The sequence below is a fragment of the Phragmites australis genome, chromosome 10, assembly GCF_958298935.1.
Source record: "Phragmites australis chromosome 10, lpPhrAust1.1, whole genome shotgun sequence".
NCBI classification, from domain to species: Eukaryota; Viridiplantae; Streptophyta; class Magnoliopsida; order Poales; family Poaceae; genus Phragmites; species Phragmites australis.
In genome coordinates, this window is record NC_084930.1 from 21121197 (window position 1) to 21145799 (window position 24603).

Here is a 24603-nt window from a genome sequence, read left to right on the forward strand (position 1 = left end):
AGTGGTGAGCGGGGAGATACAGCCAGCGGTAGTGCTGTACAGAGGCAGGCGACGAGGTACAATTGATAGCGGCGTGGAGGAACAGGCTGATCAAGGCTTACCACGACTGGATTGTCACGGACTAGGCCGGAGCATGGGTTACAGATGGGCTGCAATAGGTCAAAGAGGCCCACTCGGCTGGCTACTAGGCATATATGAGCACCATTCAGCAGAAAGAGAAGTATCGAAGAACATTATCGAAGCAGTCATCTCCTTCCTCCAGCTCTCGTCTCCCTCCTCTGAACTCTTCTTGGCGATCCCCTTCCTATGTTGCTCTAATATCTCTTCTCAATCCCTTCTCTGTATCCAGTCTAGTCTTCCTCTTTCTATCCCCTAAACTCTCTCTATTGTAATCTGAATACCTTATGAGTGAATATTGAAGTGTTCTACATACCATTCTGTTGTTTGGGGGTGTTGGATCGTTGATTTGGTTGATCAATTGAGTGGGGAACATGACATGAATTCGTCGACTTCCTCCCCATATATGGCCTGATCCGTCATCCTAGTGGAGGATTAATGTGGTTCCCGACGTCGTCATAGTTGCTGGTGGCCCGATCCGCCTCCCTTGTGTTAGATCCATGTGGCTTCATTGTTTGCAGAGGGAACCACGGCGGACGACGCTGCTAATGGCGTACCAGAGCCTGGGGGTGGTGTATGGAGACCTGAGCATCTCGTCGCTATACGTGTACAAGAGCACCTTCGCCAAGAGACCTGACCTGAGCATCTCGCTGCTGAGCGGCTATTATCTGTTGTGCCTCATCCAGCGACATGGTGGCCAGTGGCATGGTGGTGAGTTGTTGATAGCAGCTTGAAGCAAAAGCAAGGGACGTCAACAAAGATGTAGTGTTCCTGGTTGTAGCAAACATGCCCTTAGGAAGATTGTAGCAGCCATTTTAAGGTATGTATATGGTTTTGGTGATTAATGATAACATAGTCAATGAGACTAACATATTTGGTAAGTATATTTCTTAGTAGGTCTCATGGATGCAATATATGAAGAAGCCACCACAACCGGGATAAAGATTGATTGAATTGGATAAATCCTGAAAAAATGCACACACCGGATGGTCCAGTGTTCTAGAATTTGTATACATCGTAGTATTCTCTGTAGAAGACTTGTACTCACCGGAATGTCCGGTGTTCAAGAAGGTATCACATCGGAGCATTTTGTCTCAGAAGGGGTTCTGCAGCTCAACACACCAGATGATCTAGTGTTAAGGAGAATTTCACACCAAAGCATTTTCCAGGAGCAAGTTTCTCAGTGTAGAAGATTTAAACACACCGGATGGTCCGGTGCTCAGAAGGAGTGCACACCGGAGGCTTCATCGGAGGATTTTCCTAAAGATTTTCATAGGTGTGAGAAGTTGTATACACTGAATTGTCCGTTGATTAGAAGATTATACACACCGAACTATTGCACAGTGAGAAGTGGCTCAGTCAGGCTCAAGTCTACACACTGGATGTTTTGGTGTTGGAGTTAAAGATTACGCCAGAATATCTGGTGTTCACAGATGAGTTTGAGTAGGGTTCTGATGGCTAGTTTGTACTGTTATAAATATCGGATGATCCGGTGTTTGTACTGCTATTGACGCTAGATCATCTGGTGTTCACAGTTTGTTTGAGCCATTGGAGCAATAGCTAGTCTGTGGGGTTAAAGCTATAAATACCCCCCTCCCCACTCAGTCATTTGAAGGTGTTAGAGTTCAGAGAAGCTCATATGCACTTGAGAAGACATTCAAGCCACCAAAGTACTTAAAATGATCGTCCAAGGCAATTAGTGATTAGTGCTATTAGGCTTAGAGAGAATTGTTACTAGGTGTTGCTACTTAGAGAGTGGATCAAGGAGTGATCCTATATTGTACCAAGTGGTACGTCGGTATCTTGGGGTCTTGGTGACTCACCGACACCGTGAGCCTTGGTGGCTCATGCTGTTGACCCTCTAACTTAGTGTGGAGTGGTGGTAAGACTCTTGTATGGGGATACGGAGACCTTTGCCTTAGTGGCTTGTTGGCTCAACCTACTTGAGGTCTAGGTGGCTCAAAAGTCATGACTGGATGTCTTTCAGGAGCTATAGCCTAAGTGGTTGCTCCAATGTGGAATATGGGTGGCTTTTATGATATCGATAACACAAGATAAAAATCCCATGTATCGAGTTTGCTCTCTGTACCATCTTTATGTTTCCATATTTATATACTTGTTACTTACCTTTGTGTATTTACATTCCTAGAGTAGTTTGCTAGGGTTGACTATAGGTTGTAAACTTTTTTAATGATAGATAGACACATTAGATAAACATAGAGTATATTTAGATAGAAATTGATATAGGTTTATCTTGTAAAGTTTGTAGAGTCGTTTAGTTTTAAGTGTCATAATTCACCATCCTCTTATAACGTCACTGATCCCTACACTGACCTCTGTGGACAGCTCATGAAACTCTATCCACTATGGCCAAGGATGGGGAAGGCACTACATATGTTACTGATCAGATCTTGTGTGCTTTTCTGTTCTTTTGTTATTCGTGGATGTTGATCTGTCCATGTGTGCTCATGTGCAATGATTCATGGTCAATAATTTATTTTTGTTCTTGATGTGTTGCACATGATTCGTGGTCAATAATTTATTTTTGTTCCTGATGTGTCTCGAATTGACACACTATGGTAATGCTACTTGATCATGATCTATGATGGTACAAATGTTTGCTCATTTTCACATTCAAATCTCTCTGATTTTTTAGAGAAAGTTTAAATACTATGAAATTTGTAAAAGTAAATAAACCGTGTATAGGCATATGGCAAGGGAACAACCTTCACTGCCGATCGTTGGCCTGGTGTACTCGATGATACTGGTGCAGCTGAGGCGGAGGTACAGCTGCAGAGCTCGGGTTTCTGGCCATCGAGGTATGCTAGGGTTTCTGGCCATCGGGGTACGCTAAGGTTTCTGGCCATCGGGGTTGGTGTACCCGTTGATCATGTAACAGAACGACTTAAATTTAAAAACTCATGTGATAAAAAAGGATCGATAATGGGTTATGTGTTAATGGAAATAATGAAGCTTTTAGTTTTGTTTGTTATGGTTATGATCAATACATGTTCGTCTCGATTTGGATTAGGTGTACCTTGTTATGGTTACAATATAGTGTACATTGGGAAGCATTAAAATGCAAGAAAATAAATATAACGTATACTTGAATGAGTATTACAATGTATAATACATATATAGGATTTGTATAACCAATGATCGTCATGACATATCTTAATGTATTAAACACATGTATGTTGACAATTACATGTGCGTACATAAAAAATTACTCGCATGTATTTTGACAATTAAACACAAAGAAAGAGAACCTGTACATTATACAGTTGAGAATAAAAAATCCCTTGTATCCAGAAATTATATCCGCACACACATTAGTACATTTTCAAACACAATATTTTGTATGAAAGATCACACAAGCACCCAAAGATTTAAATTTCAAAACTATAACAGATGTAGTACATTACACTTAAAAAGAGAGTTGTGGAGTAAGTATTAAAAAAATGAGTGTCTGAAACATATGTCTGATTCCCTCTCATCAATTCAAAATTCAAATAAGGTCATATGGTACTGCGCTGTGAGGAGGTGGTGCAAAGGGTCAAAAAGTTATGAGTCATTGAGTGCCCATATGTATTGCGTTTTGTCGGGAGGTGTCCCACCTGCTCCCCTACTCTTGTAGGTAGAAAACAATTCGAATACAAGTTGAATACATCCTCTGATATAGATCTTTCTCAAATTCGGATGCAGAACGAGTGGATAGGATGCTAGCAACATAGACTGCGGAAAACATAACCATTTTTTCGAGATTGGCCCAAATTTGACGAATTTGGCCGACAACCGAGGATGTTGCACAAGGAAAGAGAGGAGAGCAAGAGGAGGGGAAAAGACACGAGAGAGAGCATCGATACTGCGGTACAAGTTTAGGGATCATGGGTACATTTTACTCTAAAATTTGATGCCTGATCAAACGTACTGGAGGGAGACAAAGGGCTTCTCTGCACAAAACGGAACAGTATTCGTCCGTTCCCATCTGTAAGGTTCCCATCATCTCGCTCTATCCACTCAACCCCAGCTAGAGTGTGTGTCACGCCAGTCCGTCAACAAATTAAGAGGGCACATGTTTTGTGTCAACTGTCGATCCAACGCGCTCACGTCGTGTGGCTCAGCTGCTTTTCGTTTGTTCTTTTTCTTTTGGTCGGAAAAGTAGGTGGCCGGTAGGTTACCCATCTCCCCTGTGTGGGCAGACCATTGGCCGTCTCCTTCCTGCGCGTCCGTGTGGGTAACCACGCGCAAATGCCACATCAGCCGTCGTCTTTTTCCGCGGCGGCCTGTATAAATATACTTATAGAAAAATCTAGCTGCAATTCAACCCCCAACGTGCACAACTAGTTTACAACCGCTGTGCGAAAGAAATCGCGCAACACGTAATGAAAAGAGAGGTTTGCGAAAAAACAAAAGAAACTCCCTCCGCGACCGTGATAGCGGCAGGACCACCACCTCTCTGTGGCCACCTCACCTTAGCAATGAATAACAAGGATGGAAGTGCTAACAAGGATGGAAGTGCTTAAGAATGTGCTCAGAAAACGGAACGAATACCCGTCTCTTTCGCCTCGGAGTCCTGCGACGCCGGGAGCGTCACGGTGAGGACGCTGACACCCCGCCTACTCTGCACACCCATCAACATTCACCACTGAACTACCAAAGTTGCCAGGAAAGGAAGAAACAGCCCTACCATCCATATTCTCATGGACATTACGAACCCAAATCTTCTTGTACAATTCGCCAAGCAAAGAATCGTGCAAGCTATGGTAGGTTTGTCCAGACAGGCACGTCAGGCACAAGAGGACAAGCGCTTGGCCTGTGACATCAGTTGGAGGGTTCGAGTCACCGCCTGTACGCTGGACGGCTACCTTTTCCACAGCAGCCGCCTTGGATAGGCTATGAAAGGATATTCTTAGCGTTTCATTGACGAACAGTGTAGTGTGTACCTTGCTGATGACAAGGAGCAGGGAAGCTTTCAACTTCAGCGAGAGCAAAACAGATTCTGCGGTCAGACCATATCATTGTGGGTCTTATTAGCTGTCTATACGAGCGCAATCTAGCCTGACATATACTAAGCGGAAATTCAAGTTCCTCTGTTAACGCGCCCTCCTGAATGTTACTCAAGGAACTGGTAGACGCCAAGGGATTGAATGGAGGAGTTTTCGTGCCTTTTCCCTGTCAGTATAATCTTATATATAAGACTGTTTCAATCTAACCCGACAGATACAAATATACATCCGTAATCTGACTCACAGATGCAAATTTCTAATTCCGTACATACAAGCAGACACACTTATCAATATCACAAAATTATCTTTATACGAGTAACTAATCACAGTCCTTTTTATATCTGCTCATACAACCTCAGATTCAATTAACAAAACAGAAACTCAACTCAACCTGTTCAGATATATATATAACTAACATCACATTTTTTTTGACAAATATAACTTCACTTAATATAATTCCTCTCAACATGCTAATACGATCTATACGAATAACCAATCACACCCTATATATATATATATATATATATATACAAACCAACAACCTTCATGTGTGCTTGTCGTTGCATGCTCATGGAGATCTCGTTGCATGCTCATGGCGATCACCGCATGGATATGATTCTGATAATTCACCTTATCACCCAATGTGTAAATATTCGACCTTATCCCAACCCAAGAGTGAATCTTAATTCAAACTTCACTCTACAACCTAACTCACTTATCAATATCAAAAAAACTCATCTAGGAACCAAACACACCCTTAATACATGGTTGTTCTGACTTCTGAGTAGCCATTGAGATCGAAAGATGTAAAAACATGCACACAACAGAAGGGGAGGCAACATGACAGGTTGACAACAGGTTTGCATACTGGACGAGCATCCTCAAAATATCTCCACTCCAACTTGAATTACACATCAAGCTTCAGGCCAAAAAGTTAATGCTTTTGAGGGGCCTCATTATGTTGACATGCAATTGCAACAAGATAAAAGGAGAGTACGCTATATTAGTCACGTTATCCTCAACAGAAATGCCAAATTTTGCTATTAGTAATCAGGAATTGCAAGGAAGAAGCGAAGGACGCCAAAAATTGAAACCACATAAGGCAAGGAAACAAGGATATCGACCATTAGCACCAGCTTTACCCTTGCTTTTCTCTCAATTGCAACATCTTTCTACTAACCAGGGAAGAAAAAGTCGGTTGGTAACAGCCAACACTGTGTTGGACTAAATTACATTTGTTCCAAAGAACTTTGCTTTCCTTTACAAGAACAATACACTACCCCAGAGGATTTAAATTAAACCAGTGGGACAAAGCATTCATACAGCATGGTTTTGCTGAAAACCAGACTGACAAAGCCAGTGGGAAGTGACCAGCAATTAAGTACCGGTGGTCCTTTCAAAACAGGGTATTAACTTTGACAAGACGAATATCCAGTGATAGATAATAGAATAAAACTTGCTGGTACAACTAAACGCAATTCCTCTTCATCAGACAGCATCCAGATTACCGTTGATTGAGAGTACAATATGTGCAATTAAAGGCTTCAGTGCATTTGAGCTTGTCTGAACTGAAAGAAACCAAGCTGATTTGACTTAGCGATGTCGTGTAGACAGGAGAACCATTGGAGACAAGTCTATCGGACATCTAAGAAATTAAGAGAAAACTAGAAACACACAGGAAACTAGCAAGACAAGTACCAAGGACTGCATTGTGGCTTAGAAATGGGACTTCCACGAATCCACCAAAGAAAGCTTAGGTAGGAAAGGTGATAAGCTACAAGAGGTGTAGAACACTTACTGCGAACATCTATTTTGATATCTGCTGCAGTGTTCTCATCAAACATCCATAATTTGCAAAAAGAACCGCTCCTCTTCCCTGAATTTCCCCTCATTTCCAGTCATATACCCATGCTGTTCGTATTCATGAATATCATGCATGATCTTTTCTTCTGTGCTTGTGGTGTCTAGAATGCTTTGTGCTTCTGTTTTTATCAGACGATCTTCTATTACTAGATTTGTATCTTTCCTTGTATTCATGATCACTAGAATCAGCCTCAGGCGTATAATTTTGGTGATGCCTTTTCTTCTGGTGTTTTCTCTCATCTTGTTGGGTGTCACTAGGAGAATCAGTGTCAGGAGTTCTACTTCTGCCTTTTCTATGCCTTGAGTGAGACTTTCTTCTCCTGCTCCTATGCCGTCCACTAGAAGAGTCACAGTCTGGAGTTCCACTCCGGATGTGATGATGTGATCTTCTTTTTCTACTCCTATGACGTTCGCTAGATGAATCAGACTTCGGACTAAGATTCCGGCTCTGCCGATGCGGGTGTGACATGCTTTGCTCGGTTCTATGCTCCTGCTCATATTTTAAATTAAGCTTTTCAAAAGTGGCTAAAGGAGCATCTCTATTGGCATTGCCATCTTCCACCATCCCAAGAGAACTCATATTCTCCTTTTCTTCCGTGCAACCAGTTGCCATCTTTTCATTCTTAGATGAGACACTTGCATCAGCAGTCGAAAGTGCTTCAGATCTAAATAAAACATTCAGTCTTTCTGGTGGGACCTCCAATCCCAGTTCTTTACCCAATGATTCTAGGAAATCCTCAGCAACAAGACGATTGAGAGCCATGTTTGCGCCTTCACTTGTCTTAACTGGATCCACTGGTTGAATCTTAAGAGTTTCGTCTGTATCATCATCTGAGTCATCAGAAAAGATAGACTGCATGCATGCCATAAAATTACCTTGTCAGTATAGAACCCTATAGTTTACCTAGTCATTGTCTAATAATCATTTTCTAAGAAACGATAAATAGACTAAGATATTGAGTCCTTATCTGGAGCAACTAAGCTCCTCTGAATATGAAATCTTTTGTAGACCCGATGTGGTGCTTAAGCTTAGACACTTATCCAACTTTTCTAAATAGCCAACAATTAAATTTTCTACGAGGAATTAGACTCATCAGAACCAATCCTAGAAGCGCACGGACAATTATGCACCGCTTATCCTATAATAGGAACTAGACACAAATTGGTCGTGCATTCCTTAAAAGCTCAAAGAGTAAAATACACTGGTGGTCCCTAAATTTGTACCGCAGTGTCACCTAGATCCCTAAACTATGAAAGTGCATATCTGGTTCCTCAATCTTTTTAGTGGTTCAAGCCAAGTCCATAACTCCCCAGTCAGCGCCGACGTGGCATGCTGATTGGAGGGATCACTGTCTACGTGGCCTACGTGGCTTGTGACAGCGTGGACACTCCTCTTTCTCTCGCTCTAGTCTCTTCCCCTCCCCTGTCTTTCCTATCTCTCTCCCTGCTCAATATCCTCGGTCACCAGCCAAATTCGCCAAATTCTGGGCAAATCTCCTCTCATGTCCCTTGCCCGAGTGCAGGAAGGATGATTTCGACTTCCCCGAGCTTGATTTTGTTTTATCTGAGCTCGATCTAACCACTCACAGGTGCAATATGGCCACCACTAGGCAGCAAAATCGGCTCGATTCGTTTGGATCCCCAAGTCAATGACAACTAGGTTCATGGCCCCCACGCACCTCGTCCTAGGGTACGACGACGAGCAGCGGACTCCAGCCCCCTGCGATGAGGAGCGGATGGGGTCGTCTTCCCCATGGCCAAGCTGATGCATCCTGTGCTCGTTTGTGCTCCACATATGGGACTCTAGCTGAATTAACTCAAATTGTTTGACGAGATTGGTGGAATGGGTTGTGAGGACACCAGATGATTGACCAATTCGTGTCACATGTGAGCTTAGAGCTCGAATTTTGGAGAAAGGTGGAAGCTCATGAACGTGCCCCTCCTGGTCAACCTCTCCACAGATAGTCAACAACATGCTCTGGGTCGATTGCGTCAACAGAACTATGGCCTGATCTATTCGTCGTCGACCTAGTGAGGATGATGGCATTGCATCTATTGATCGGCACGGTCTCCAATATGACACTTTGCGTAGCAATATCTACGAAAATATATATATATATATGAAAGAAATTTTCATGATGAATCTATTAATGTCAATCTTATGTTGACAATCTATGTGATTTTAGATATTGATGGTCAAAACAAAGAAACTTTGACCAATAATAATCCTAAATGGACATATATTTGGGATCAGAGGTAGTACTAGCTATTCCACTATCCAATGAAAACTGACTGGATAATTTACATGCGTGTATAGAAGTTGAAAAGTTTCATGTCATTTTTAATATTTCCGCAACTTTAAATTTTACTATTTAAGTCTCAATCTTCCTAACATAAAAGTTATATTACAAAGATGCTAGAAAATAGGAATATGTGCCATGCCCTTTGAAGAGGCTCTCCATTAGCACATGGGATGGCACCTCAGCACATGTTTCAGAATACTTGCACACTAGGTAAAACTGGTCCGCCTGCAATTTAAAAGTTGGGAAACAGACGGCATGCCAGGTTGTCATAAACCATCCACTCAACTTTATACGATTCTATCCCTTGGTTCAACTAGAGGTCTAGAATAAACCATCCACTCAACTTTCTATGATTCAAGTGGTAGCTGAAAGTAGAGGCACTGAAATGCCATTCTAACGTGACAAGTTTTAATTCCTACTCAAATAGTTTGATTTCAGTTGACCTTAGGAAAATGTTTCAACAAGAACATCTAAATAGGGGATAGATGTTAGTTACCTTGTAAAGATCAACAGGTCTTTGAATGCTGCTGAGCTCAACATCAGGGTCATTTGCTGTTCCCTGTGACTCAGCCTCTGTTATTCCTGCCACAGAGGCCTGCTGTGAACTCCTACTCGAACTCTCCACTTCATCCTTTGTTAGCTTAGTGGATTCTGTCATAAAGATAAGGTTTTCTATCTTGCTTCTAGGTCTTTGAACAGGCATTGGCTGCACATACATAACGAATGATCATCAGTTGCCATGTGAGTGCTATTTCGAAAATATATATTCCATTCAAAGCTATATAAACAGGGTGCAAAGCAAACATTAATATATCCAATTTGTTGCAGTCCACAGAGCGCAAAAATATGGCAGAAACAGAAAACGGACACATAGTGCAAAAATATATTCAACAACAAAAATAAGATAATACTATAAATGTCTGGTTGTAGGTTGTCTGCTAAAGAAAAAAGATCCATAGCATCTTCTAATCAGTGCCACACAAACACACATGCACACACACATGCATGCACATGAACACACGCACGTGCACACATACACTTGAGTAATGGCAGCTATCGAAATCATGTATTTCAATTTACCTTCCCCATGAAAGGATCAACAATATCAAAACGTTTGCACAGAATTGGTGATGGCCGCCACTCAAACTGCTCCCTCCGTTGATAGATGGGTTTCTCATCTTGAGGAACTACAGAGCCCTTTATAAAATTTTCAGGGGTAAGTATTTGGAAGAAAACATGAGATGACACTACCAAGGACCAAAATAAGTGATCTTATCTACCTCTAGTTGAGTCGCAGATACAAAACGTTGCTTATTCATTCCAGATAAACCTAGCACTGATGAAGTATCAATAACCTTTTTTTCCTTGCCTTTCTCAATTGCCTCTGCAGCAGCCTCAAAATCTAGCCTTTCTCGAGCACGATCAGCCTCAGACATGGTACTTATAGGCGTAACATTTGCAGGGCGAAGACCTCCTTGATATTTCTCCCTAAGGAACTGCTCAAACCTTGTTTGTTTCGCAGGATCATTTCTAAAAGGCTTCTCAGGCTCTGGTAGATCATCCTATTTCCAAACAAGAATAATCCATTTGCAAAATGAGGCCAAAATTAGGTCATTCACATAAATAATTCAATGTTCATGAAGGATTCAACAATGCCACTCTATGAAATACAAATAACTTACAAGGGCTATTGGCTTGACAAATGTGTCAACAAGATTGGATTGCAATTGAACTGCTTCCTTTGCAGAAAGAGATGAGTCACGAAGTTTGGTACTTCTATCAAGGGGTTTTTCACCAAGAATTTTCCCACGATTCTCTGCTGTCAACTTGTCAGAAGAAGGTTTTGACTGTGCAGCATCAGGTCTTTGCCGACCAATATATTTCTGCTGATGCTCCCACAACTTTCTCATGTAGTAGTTACAGCCATCTCCTCCACTAAGGAAAAGAAACAGTGGATTTGTTTTACTTTTCTGCTTGTAGAAATCTTCAATATGTTTCCCACAACGTGCAACCATAGCCGCACAACCCTCAATCAATAGTCTCAAGCTAGTGTCTTCTGGAGGAGGAACCACAGGAGGAGCTGAATCAGAAAACTTCTCTGCAGACTGAACTGGAGTAGGAAACTTGTGTCGACCATCAAAATCAGTGGGCATCTCAGGAGGATGGAATCTAAAAAAGCCAGAATATCACTCAATCTCCATGTACTATAGGATATACATATACAGTTGACAAATAAACAGATTTGACTCAATCAATTTGTGGCAGCAGTGGTTGAAGCATTCAATATCCATTCTTTTTTGCAAATAGAAAAATAATTTGGAGGCTTATGTTACCATTGCATGATATACAAGTGCCCAAACTTGCATGGTAGGACCATCTATCCATCTAGGTCTAGTAACTTGACTGTTGCAGATTAGTGCCCATGAAAATATTCAAGTCAAGTACTCCTGCGTCCCTGGTCCCGGTTCTCATGTCGATGGATGCAGAAGTCAACGAGTCTTCCAGTCAAATCTCTCCGGTGCTGGTGGACCACAATGAGCCCCAAGAAGAGCATCAGCCATCTGGCCTCTGTGTTCAAAACGGGCCGACCATCCAGGTTGGCCATCCAGGTTGGCCCGACGTTCAAGTTTGCTCTACTCCTTCTAGCAAGGGCATTGCTGTACCGGAAGGCATGGTTGAGCCTTTTGTGGCTCCTGGACCTCCCTGCCCGCTAGGTCCTTCTAGTGTGAGGCAGCGTTTCAGTGGGATGGAGTATGGCAGGCGTTGAAGTGGCAAACGGGTCCACCGGACCACGCAGCAAGAGGCTCAGCCAAGCCTGCCTCCGCCAGCTACTCCGGCCCATGCCTCATTCATCTCGAGAATGGCCATCCGACGTCTCTTGCCAAGACCCCAAATTCAGAAAAGGCGCAAGAAGACTCTCCCGCTTGGCACCACCCCAAGGCACAGCAAGCGGATTGCTGCAGCAAAGCGTCAAGCCTCCTCTTCAACGGAACAAGGTTCGTCCTTGGTCATTCGTCGTCTGGGCTTTGTGCCGGACCATTCTGTGATTGACCAAGCGGCTCAAGATGAGTATGTCAAGCTTTTCTCCAAGCCCCTGTCGCAAAGCACATCACAGCGCTGGTTGCAATCTTTGGCTGGACTATTCCCGAGGGTGGACGTTTGGGTGTTCTGGAGGACATCACGGTCCAGAGCTGATTTTTTTGGTGTTGTATCCTAGTCGTTTATTCTGAGTTTTTTCCCAATGACTACATCAAATATTCTAGTGTGAAACGTCCGCGGTCTGAACAAGGTTGCGCGGCGTAATTCGGTTCAGGAGGTCGTTGCTTCGATAGAGGCCGATATTGTTTGTTTTCAGGAGACCAAGACAGCTAATATATCCTGCAATAGACTTCTCTCACTGTTGGATGCTGATTTTGATGGTTGGCATACTTTGCCGGCATCAAGCTCCAGCGGAATTCTTATAGCATGGAGGAGTATTGTTTGTCGGATGGTGACAACCTGCTCAGGTTCTTATTCTTTGTGCATTTTCAAGAACCTGATGGTTAGCTTTAGTGGATCACCGGAGTCTATGGGCCTCAGCCGGACTCTATGAGAGTTTTGTTCCTCGATGAACTCCAGGCTATTCGAGCGCAGTGTGCTGATCCATGGGCCATCGTGGGTGATTTTAACTTAATTTATCGTTCGGAGGATAAGAAAAATGCAAATGTTGATCAGGCTATGATGGGGCGCTTCCGCAGATTGCTAAATGAAGTGGAGTTGAAAGAAATAGCGCTTGTTGGCCGCAAGTTTACATGGTCTAATGAGCGTTCCGGTCCAACTTTGGTTAGGCTTGATAGTGTTTTGCACCACGGATTGGGAGGACCTATTCCCAGATAGTTTGCTTCAGAGCTCAACCTCTGGCATTTAGATCACTATCCATTGATTCTTGGGCTAAGGGACAACCCAAAGGGTAAACGCCTGATTCCATTTTGAGAGTTTTTGGACTCATCTTGATGGCTTCGAGGCCACGGCGCAGCAGGCCTGGGCGGCTCCTGTGGCTAATGCGGGGCCATTGGAGTGCTTTGCAACCAAGCTAGGAAGGTTGACCAAAGGACTCCAGAGTTGGGGGCAACGTAAAGTTGGTAATATTAAACAGCAGCTTGCTATGGCTAAGGATGTGGTACATAGATTGGAGATTGCTCAGGACACGAGGCAGCTATCGGATGAGGAGGCGTGGCTGTGCCGCAATCTAAAAAAAATATTGTCTTGCCTTGGCGTCGCTTGAAAGAACTATAGCCCGTCTCAGGTTGCGGAAGGATTGGCTCAAGGAAAGGGATGTGAATACGCCATTTTTTTCACCTTCATGCTAGCCACCAGAAGAGAAAAAAAAATTATTAGCAAGCTGCAAGTTGAAGACCGGATTTTCACAAGTCAGTGGGATAAGCAAGAGGCCGTCTATGATTTTTACTCGCAGTTGTTGGGATCAGATATTGATCGTTCTTGCTCGCTAGACCTTCAAGCCCTACACTTGCCATCTCATGATCTAGCTGCTCTTGACACCCCCATTACAGAAGAAGTGTGGGAGACAATAAAACATTTGCCTCTGGATAAGGCCCTCGGGCCAGATGGCTTTACAGGACGTTTTTACCGCAATTGTTGGGCTTTTATTTGTGAAGACCTCATGGCTGCGTTGCATGCTGTACATGGTGGTGACAATAGGAAGTTGGGGCTTTTCAATTCTACATTCCTCACGCTAATTCCAAAACATGTTGATGCTATCCAGGTTTGTGACTATCAGCCAATAAGTTTGATACATAATTTCGCAAAATTAGTTGCAAAGATATTGGCCAACTGTCTCGCTTCTCGATTGCCTTCGTTGGTGCCGACAAATCAAAGCGCCTTTGTACGTGGCCGTCAGATACAAGATAATTTTCTTCTTGTACAACAAACAGCGTGATTCCTTCACCAACAAAAGGAGCCAAGGATATTATTGAAACTGGATATTTCTAAGGCGTTCGACTCAGTCGATTGGCCCTTCCTTCTAAAAATCCTCACTCATTTGGGGTTCTAAGCGAGATGGCGCAACATCATCTGCAGTCTTTTGTCTACAGCCTCTACACGTGTGTTACTGGATGGGGAACCCGGTGACGCATTTAGGCAGCAGCAGGGGCTACAGCAGGGAGACCCCCTGTCCCCCCATGCTTTTCATTCTCATGATGGATGCACTAAATGCACTTATTAACCGGGCTAGTGAGGAGGGACTGTTGCATCCTTTGGCACGTCGACCGCTGAGTCACCGGGTATCACTATATGCCAATGATGTCGTGCTGTTCTTAAGGCCTGTTGGGGGCTGATCTGGAGCTTATTAAGGCTACTCTTGAGCTATTTGGGGATACTTCCGGATTGAAGACCAATATTAAAAAAATGTTTTATATCTCCAATTCAATGTAGGGAGATGAATTGGCCGTGATTCAATCCTCCCTTCCATGCGCTGTGAAGGAACTCCCTTGTACCAATCTAGGGTTTCCACTTTCGTTAAGGAGATTGACTAAAGCACAGTTGTTGCCTCTGTTGGGCAAAATTGCGGACAAGCTACCAGGTTGGAAGGAGGCACTGATGCTTCTCGCAGGGTAGCTGAACCTGGTGCGCGCTGTCTTGACGGCCATCCCCATTTATCAACTTATTGCCATGGACATCCCGAGGTGGGCAATCAAGACCATTGACAAGTTCCAACGTGCTTTCTTATGGAAGGGAAAGGCTAACGTCAATGGAGGTCACTTCGCGGTCGCTTGGGGCAAGGTTTGTCGGCCTATTGAACTTGGACGCCAAGTATTCATAATCTTGATGTGTTATCTTGGGCTCTCAGAATGAAAATGGTTGTGGTTACAGAAAACCCAACCAGATAAGCCATGTGCGTCATTCAAGCTACAAGTTAGCAACAATGTAACGTCCATGTTTTCAATTTCCATTGTCTCATGTGTGGGTAGCGGGCAGCACACACTGTTTTGGGCTGATCGGTGGCTTCATGGACACTCTTTGAAGGAGATGGCTCCCAATCTGGTGGCGTTGGTCAATAAGCAAGCTCTTAACCAGCGCTTGGTGGCCTAGGCGTTGGTGGATCGTGTTGGATTAGGGGCATAAAAGGCGCCCTTTCTACTCATGCCATCTTCGAGTATTTACAGGTTTGGGACCTGGCGGATGATCTGGTTCTACAGGCTGATGTGGGGGATGTTTACTCATGGACGTCCGCGACCTCTGGTCAATACTCGGCCCAGTCCGCCTACAAGAGGTTTTTCTTGGGTGGTGTTGGCTTTGAACCGTGGAAGCGTCTTTGGAAGTCTTGGACGCCGCTTTGGTGCAAATTTTTTCTTTGGTTGGCAGTTCAAAATTATTGCTGGACAGCTGACCGCCTCGCTCGTCAGAGTTTGCCTCACCCGGCCCAATGCCCGTTGTGTGATTATGATGACGAGACGGTGCAGCACCTGCACACCTCTTGTGTCTTCTCACGTCAGGTGTGGTTCAACATCCTCAACAAGGTTGGGCTCCCTCAGGCGGCTCCTCAACAATCTGATGAAAGTTTTAGTAAGTGGTGGCGACGCATGGGAGCTTTGGTGCCCAAGGAGCGTAGATGGGGATTCAATTCGTTGGTGATCCTTGCGGCTTGGATGATTTGGAAGCAGCAAACGTATGCGTGTTCGAGGGAGCGACACCAGACGTGCAATGTCTTGAGCGCACAATTTGGGAAGAGGCCGCTCTCTGGTCAAGGGCAGGCGCAAAGGGGATAGCTAAGCTTCTTGTTTGATGCTCTACTCTTTGGTTGTTCTCATGATTTATGTTGCACGTCTGGTTTCTGTAACTATCTGGACCGTGTAGATCATGGGTGGTGTTATGGGTTATGTTTTCTTCTCTCTCTCGCTTTCTTTTTTCAGTTTGTGTAAAACCTTTGTTCCTTCTTAATATAATGACGGGCAGCTTTCCTGCCGATTCAAGAAAAAATAAATATTCAAGTGTAACACAGTTCATCCAAAACCACTCATTGTCGCAAAGACTACGTGCATGTTGCATTGACCATGAAGAACATCATGTCAAGGGATGGTTATTTTATGGAAACATGCATTCATCACCCTGCGCATGTCTTCTCCTTTGCAATCCCTTTCACTCTGTCTAATCGATACTTGACCACCCCAACATGGCCTATCCAGCAGCAAAATTCAACACCAATGACACTAGTCATCCACTCAAGCTCCTCCCCACTCTGATTCTTCCACCCCATAGATTACAACAATATTCTAAAAGGTCTACTTAGTTGGTATACATGGCCACCGCATTAAGGTCGCTTAATCACACCATCTTATCCTAATTATACCATATAATCACTCCGGTGGGCAATCTGGTTACTGCAAGTCTAGCAATCAGCGAAAGCACGCGGCAGGCTCACTGTTGTTGATTCGGTTGGGAAAATAGCAAGCCTGAATTGGATTGGGCTTCTATTTGGACCTAGATTGCATGAGGGGGCCACATTCACACAGGATAATGAGATTAATCTGGTCATTAGGAGATGCTCTGGAGAAAATTTTTCTTTTTCTTTGGGCTGGGGAGGACGAGCAAGTATGGGGAGGAGGCTCTTAGTGCTAACTTTGCTACCAAGTATGGGGATGCTGCAATGGCCATGGTATTCAATGATGCAATAGCAGCACCACGCACCAGGGTCAGCACATAGGGTGGCAATGACCATCTGGTGCCCATCTACCATCTGGCAAGAGAGCGAAGGAGGTTGAAGGAGTTGCTTGCATACTGTTCACAATTTGGCACTCACACCACAAGGGCAGGTATGAATATGAATTTGTCAAGATTATAGAGCTAGCTGAACCCACTACACAAGTTTCGGACCTATGGTGTAACTTACTACATAGTATATCATATAAATGTTCATGTGTTGTACCGAGCCAGGCTCTGGGGCAAGCCTGGAAAAAATCTGGAAAAAGTTTTTGAATAAAAAAGTAATGGTAAAGTTTTAATATTTTAATGTAAAAAGATATTGATTTTTTTAATTATTTTCAAAATAAATATCACTTTTCCTAGATATATTTTGTTCACTTTTTTGGATGGGCTGAGCCAGCCTGGCAAGCCTGAATCCCTAACCCGAGACAGTTCTGTGATCAGGCCTGCCTGGAAAAATCGAGCTGAGCTGACCACAAATAGGCTTAATAAGGGCTGTTTTGACACTAGCAGTCTCCAAAACACAACTTTGACAACATATTTGTACTATAATGTATTTCTAAAAAATATAATATAAGGAAAGTATTTGAGACAAATCAGCTTATATCACCTTCGTATGCATGATCATATATGTATAAAGGCATTGTTGGTCGAAGTTAAGATAGGCCACACGCATTCTTGGTGACAGCACATTTTTTTTATTGGAGGGAGTATTTACCGATCTTTGTGCAAAAGATCAAAGATATAAACTCTAAAGAGACATATATATGAAGTGCAGCTTCATAAATAGATGTTATTTCACTACTTAACTGATAGGAAAGAAATCAGTGTCAACAGATTCAAGTAGAGGAGTAGATAATCTATTAACATGAAAAGAGTAACACAATGGCTCTCCTGCATGTTCGAGAAAAAAAAAGTAACACAACGAAAGTGGAATGGAGAGCTAAAGATCAGATGAAAAAAAAAAAGAATCAGAGGAAGCATGACCTTTCTAGTTTGTACTCGGAGTTTGAGGCTATCTTAAAGCTCAGGAAGACACCTCTCTTTCTGTCGTCAAATTTGTAATTACTATCACTGGTTGATTTTGACAGCTCGATATCAACTTCAATTTGTTCATAAGTGAAACCTATATATGACAAATGTTAGAACGAAAGACCAAGTGATAAATATATGGGTTAATCCACGAAACCAAATATATAGCATTATCCCACATGCAAACCTAAGAAGGTTTCATGAAGATGAATGTGCAACAAAAATGACCTCCATAAAAAACACAAAATATCAATATCCTTGTAAAAACAAATTAAACATCATCTTGAAAGTGTGAAAGAAACTGAAATCTGTACACTTAGAAACCATAGCCCAATAGTGCATTGCAGCAAGAAGTGGTGTACACAAAAACATCTTATGATACGATCAAGAGTCCTAAATAGTAGCAATCAGGGGTATCAAGATCAAACAGAAGATTACTCAGTTACCTGATGCATAAATATCCTCATCTTCAACATCAAGCTCTTCGAGAGCTCCGATCCCAAAGCCAGGTGCATAGTGTCCTGCTGATGATTTAACCGCTAGCTAAGTTATTTTGAAAACTGAGGCTAGGGTAATCATTAATCAACATTCAGGTAACATCAACATAACAGAAAAGGACAGGAAAACAATCATGATTATATCTTACAGTTAGATGTCAGAAGACCTCTCCCCGAAACATCACTTCTTTTGTGGTCCCTATCTCTTGACTTTTGCAATCTTTTCCTATCTATAGAATGAATCAGGTGTGAGTATGGGCTAATGAAATGAAAGAACCCTAATGAGAGTATCTTGTAGGAATATGATACCTCGAAACTCAGGAGCATGCATGAACGGATCATAACCTAATCCATGCAAATCCTGCTTTGGATGAAGCACGAATACCTAAATATTTATGGAGTATAATACCGATCAGCAGATGTTTTCCCCATACAAATTCTTAATGTGCCATGCAATCATAAACATGAAATATTTAGCATGTGCGTGCACACTTCGAACAACATGTTTTGGATACTATCATACTACTCCCTCCATTGATCTTTTTTTAACAAATATGATTCTATAAAGGATATGCAGTTCAATTTGTTAAAAAAAAATTATGTAAATACTTTAAAAACCAACTGATGATATAGCTTTCATGCAACACATCTAAGAAATTTGAAAAAATTTGACCACATTGCTAGCTAAGAATCAGCTTATAAAACAGATAGGAGTGCAGAATATAAAAGAACAAAACACCATGATAAGATAGTTTAAGTTGGAAAACAAATGCCTAACATATATTTTTAGAGCTGAAAGAATGACAAAAAATAAAATAAAAATACAGCAGTCAGTTAGAATCAATGAACCAAAGAAGAAAATACACTCATGCAATGCAGCAAATAGCACTCATCCTACTTACAGGGGTATTTCCAGAGGCATGCATTTCCTTGAATGATCCTGAAACAGTTTGATCTACACTAAGCTTGTCAGAATCAATTTGGTCTTGATCATCATCATTCTTGATGCCAGAAAGTGCAAGAAAAGCTTTTCTTGCTTCCCTGCGTGATTCTGCATGCAACTTAAACCATTTAGGAATAGGCCATTATTTCAAAAGCACGATAAAATTCCAAGTCGAATAATGTTTCTGAACTAAATACAATTTGCAAACTTTGAAGCTGATATAAAAGGACAATGTTTTGTGGACTCCTTATTGTGGTACACGTACAGGTGCCGGACGGGTGCAACTGCTGCTCCTAGGAGTGAGGGATGAGGTCGGGACAGGTGGTCCCACAACAATTAGTTGGAAGGCAGTAGGGATAAGATCTTTAAAATAGGATTATAGGAAAGTTAAGAAGGTTAGATATAAGTTTCTATTAGTTTGAATAAGCTAACAGGACACCCCATAAATAGGGACCATTGCAGCCAGCTTGCATCGATGAAATAAGCCTTCTCTATAAGAGACATGCTCAGAGCTTAGGTGCCATGGCTGGGAAAGAACCCTACCACACGCAACAGAGGATGAGCTTGACCTTCGCTACCCTTGGAGATCAAACCCTAACTCCTGTTTCCATCACTATCCACCCCTTTCTTCCCACAAAAGGCTGTAGCAATCAAGAATTTCACCAAATGAGGGGCTGTAATTTGGTAGGAATGACTAAGTTTACATTAAAAAAAATGAAGACAACATGGACTACTGGAACAGCTTTAATCATCAATGAAAAGCATACCATATAACGAACCAGCATGCGAGTCCCTGATGGAACGACCTTGGCGCCAACCCATTTTCATTAGCAATTGCACACCTGTTCAAGCATGGTCACGGTACAAGTTTCAACGGAAAAGGCATACATCAACTCACATGATTTGAAAGAACAGAAAAAAGAATACCAATTGAATTTGTCGTGGGGACCACCAATTCATCAGGTATTGGTCCAGGAATAGCAGATGGTCTGCAAAGAGATGTAAAGATGAAAAACAAATCAGTAACAAGGTAGTTCAATTGCATAAATAAGAGAAAAATGTTGGCATTTGAGTGAAAAGGAATTATCGTAAGAGTATAAATAAAAAAGAATACAAACCATAAGAAATAGCAGGTGCATATAGGCAAATAAACCATACAACTTCACTCTATCCGCTATTTCTTAATGTTTATGGACAATTAATTATTTCTGGGGGATCTATAGACAACATATTACTCATAAACATCCTGCATACAAAGTAGTGAATATAGCCAACTAAATTTTTGTGTTCAGCTATAACTAAAATGACATAAGCTTCTGTCATTTTTATTTTCATTTTGATTTCTTGTTACCCTGAGAAGCTGATTTGACCGAATGATCATCATTTGGAGAAAAAGAGATTAAGCTAATTTTACATTAGGTCAGTTATACAATTAATAGAACTGGATGAAAAGATGCTAACCTCTCTTTCTGTTCCATGGATGCTTGCTTTCGGGCATATTCTGCGGCAGTAAAACCGAATGTATCGTACTGATGAGATGTCTCCAAAGCATTACCTCCCATATCCTGTAATTAGCGCCCCCATCGTCAAAACATACACTCACATTTTTCATAAAAAGATAATTCTATGAAAACACTTCAGCCAGACCATTTTGCCTCCCAAAAAGCCAAATCAGAAATCTAACACAGATTTAAAGTCCAGTCACATAAGCTGATTTCATCAGATCAAAAATAATTGATAGATGCTGATGAATATTGTCAACATTATACAAACAGTTTAGGATAAAATCTTTAGCCTCCAATATATATTAGCAGCACTACAGGTCCTTAACTACAAGCATCTGCATAATGGATGTATGGCAAGAGAAGTTAATTAATCAGTACCAAACTGCTTGAAGCATACAGACCACAATACTAGATGCTTGCACAAGCTCATAATTGTCTGAACATACTACTTACTGAAAACTATTTGTCTTCTGGCCTTACTGATAAATCATTACATGGAAGTTTCTGGAGAACAATGAATTAGGCATCTTTGATTGACTGCTTGACATGCAAAAATAAGTGAATAGAATTGCATTGACAAACTTAAGTGCATATCTATTATCAAGTTGTAGGGTCTAGTTGAAGGACTCCCTTTCTGATAATGATATAGCCGGAACTTTGCATGATTTAAATAGAAATATAGCACAACAAAAAGACAGGAGACAAATGTTTTTCCACGCCTAGATCTTCACATGATTTAAGTAGAAATATAGCACAACAAAAAGACAGGAGACGAATGTTTTTCCACGCCTAGATCTACATACCCCAGTCAATTACCATTTCTGTGTAAAAGACATTCTTCACTTATCACAAATGAAAAAAAATGAAAAATAGAAGTGCCGTCATCTAATTATTTCTTCCTCAATAGATCAGGATGTATTTCTCTTTGCACTCAAATTGTTTACCAGCCGAAATTGGACTACCTCAACTTGAAATTAATACTATGAGACATGAGACAACAACTAATTGCAAAATATTAATTTGCCATACAGTAATCTTAGCAGTAGGATCGTCCAAAAATTTACTATTACAAAAGAACATTACCTTCATGTCGTCCTCATCAACAAAGTTGTATATGCTTTGTTTTTTCAACTCAGCTCTATTTTTTCGTGATGATGTAAATGTCTGTGGAGCCCAACCTGCAGAAAATCATATTGGCTTTATTGTAGCATTCATGTTCAATACTACTTTCACATGTTAAAGTTACAAGTTCAAGGAAGCATACCCTCTTTTGTGCCAACAGTATTATAATAGCCAGCGGAGAAGCCTCCAGTAAATGCACCATGAAATCTTCTTCGTCCTTCCTCATCCCTCACCTATACTCCAATTACCATTTCATTATAGATTATAGTCCATAAAAAAGGGTATTATTGCTTGAAGCAAATCACATGCTACATGACTCCATGGTTAAGTCTACAGTTCAGATTTCACAAGTTCAACAAGTATCAAGAGAATAAATCACAAAGGTTGTTCCTCACTCCATAATATTATCTTCATTGTATATAACAAATGATCAACAAGCTACTACCACCTGCAATTCTGGCAACATCTGCAGACTTGCTGATCTGAACACAAAATCACAAATGATTGTATCTTGCTGCACTATCACATTGCAACCTAAAGCTTGCAGTTTTCACAAGTTTCTGTGTCTACTTTCTACCATCTAAATTTTAAACAGATAAGCAGGTTTCATCTTGTAAGAAACTAAGAAATAATTAAGGAGGAATCACCATCCATTCCACAGTCACAGCGAGATCAGCAGTAACTGACTTTTAAGATCCTAGAAGCTGAACTCTAAGCAAAACACAATCAGGCTAACAACTAAATGCAAGTATAACAACAGAGACCAATAGTGCGCTGCAGAATGAACAATTATAAAACTCTTTCTGGAAATAAAAACCATAAAGTAACATTTGCAACTTAAACCATATTTCATCAGAGTCTTCCCAAGTTAACATTTTTATAGCATAACAAACAAGGCATGCAGAGCACCTCATTCGCCCTTGAAATTTCATGCTAGCTTTCAACCCCCATGGTCCAAGCAGCAATTCGTCCGAGAAATATTTACAATCTAAGCCACCGCCCAGTCAAACAATAGCATGACATCAAGAGACCGAAGAAAGCAGCAGAGACCTTGGCAAACCCCTAAACCCAAGAGCGCACTTTTGCCCGCAACCAAACGCCACGCACCTCATTGGTTCCTAAACTCTAACATGGAACAAATTTACCAGCCCAAGTGCTCTGTAAGCCATAAACGTGTAAAAATCTCACTAGTACTAATACTATTCCAGGAAATTGCACGTCCCTCTATAGCTTAAATCCATCAGCAACTAACAAGGCAACACGCCACATGGAGAAACATATCCAGCACCGCCACTATCGAGCTAATGGTACAGAGAGAGAGAGAGAGAGAGAGAGAGAGAGAGAGAGAGACCTCCTGCTTCCAGGCGGGGAGGGCACGGAGCTGTCCAGCCTCGGCGATGGCCCGGCGCTTGCGGGCGGAGGTGTCCTCCTCCCGCTCGATGGGCGTCCCATAGGCGACGAGATCCTCGTCGTCGTTGTCGGCCCCCATGTCGCCGGCACACGGGGGAGACCAGGCCCCAGAGCAGGAAGCCCTAGCTCGCTGGCGTCCGCTGCGGCGGGGAGGCGACGAGAGGGTTCGGGAAAGCCGAGGCCGAGAGCTGCGATTTGGGAGGTCTGGGCATTCTTAACGAATTGTATGGGGCGGGCCCACACGGTGCAATGCTGGAGAGCCGTCCAGCAAGTCCAGCCCATCTTCTCCGTCCAGCAAGTCCAGCCCATCTTCTCCGTCCAGCAAGTCCAGCCCACACTAGGGCGAGGAAGAAGAGGCCGACCCCGCCGGAGTCTGCTCCTCTCAGCGGCCGCCATGGTCGAACTGGCCCTCCGTGGATGGTCGGATCCGGACCTCAGTGGCGCTACCACGGCAGGATATGGTCGGTTCAGGAGCGGTGCCGCAAGATCTAGATTTTTTTTTCCTTATCCTTCCTGTTAGAAAGTTTAGAGACGAAAATTGAGATGAAGTAACAGCATAAATATATTAATAATAGAAAAATATATCACTCTGAAAGAAGAGTATCACGGCGTTCACTGTGGTGTGCTTTTATTTTTGCCGTTCTCTCTGGTTCCCCTTGGCGAGGATTAGCCTCCTATTTATAATGACATATGTAACTTGGTGTATAAGTTATCATAATGTACAAATATCTAAGATCTGGCTAAATTACTGAAATTTATCTCAAATAACTACCTTCTATCCTGTCAGAAGATAAATACGCATCGTGGTAATTATCGTGGTGCCTGCCATCTAAAGGGGGCGAGCCGATCGCCAAATACAGTCCGGTGCCGCACTACCAGGGGTGTCAGGATAGGTACCATCGTGCCGGGGTGTCAGAGCGGCGTCCACTAGTTTAGGCATTTAATGCTAGTCACCTCCTCGCAGGCAAAGTACGACTGGTTCTTCCTTTTTGGCAGATTTTTCTGAGGCCTGATGACTCACCCAGTAACCTCCGGGAAGCCAGCCCGGACAGCGGGAACGAAGCCTCAGAGACTAAGCCTTCGGGAGGCTAAGCTCCGGAAGGC

At 42.4% G+C, this 24603-nt stretch overlaps 1 protein-coding gene across 3 annotated transcripts; it reads right to left on the bottom strand.

Annotated features, from left to right (window-relative positions):
- Nucleotides 1–5507: 5507 nt before the first annotated feature.
- Nucleotides 5508–23699, bottom strand: LOC133930318 (G patch domain-containing protein TGH homolog). 3 transcript variants are annotated; one of them, XR_009911736.1, is made up of 17 exons: nt 23441–23699; nt 22232–22322; nt 22051–22145; nt 20924–21027; nt 20390–20451; nt 20230–20304; nt 19422–19570; nt 18829–18904; nt 18669–18749; nt 18469–18546; nt 17978–18116; nt 10975–11461; nt 10573–10854; nt 10373–10489; nt 9789–9998; nt 6925–7842; nt 5508–6078 (listed from the first exon to the last, which is right to left on the bottom strand). XR_009911736.1 is itself a non-coding variant. In XM_062376951.1 (16 exons), exons 1-16 carry the CDS (start codon nt 23576–23578, stop codon nt 7057–7059), a joined length of 2970 nt encoding a protein of 989 aa, XP_062232935.1. In that variant the 5' UTR covers nt 23579–23699; the 3' UTR covers nt 6240–7056. The 3 variants fall into 3 exon arrangements, 1 of the variants encoding a protein (XP_062232935.1); XR_009911735.1 differs by lacking the exon at nt 5508–6078 and adding an exon at nt 6240–6694; XM_062376951.1 differs by lacking the exon at nt 5508–6078 and having other exon boundaries at nt 6240–7842.
- Between the last annotated feature and the right edge of the window lie 904 nt (nt 23700–24603).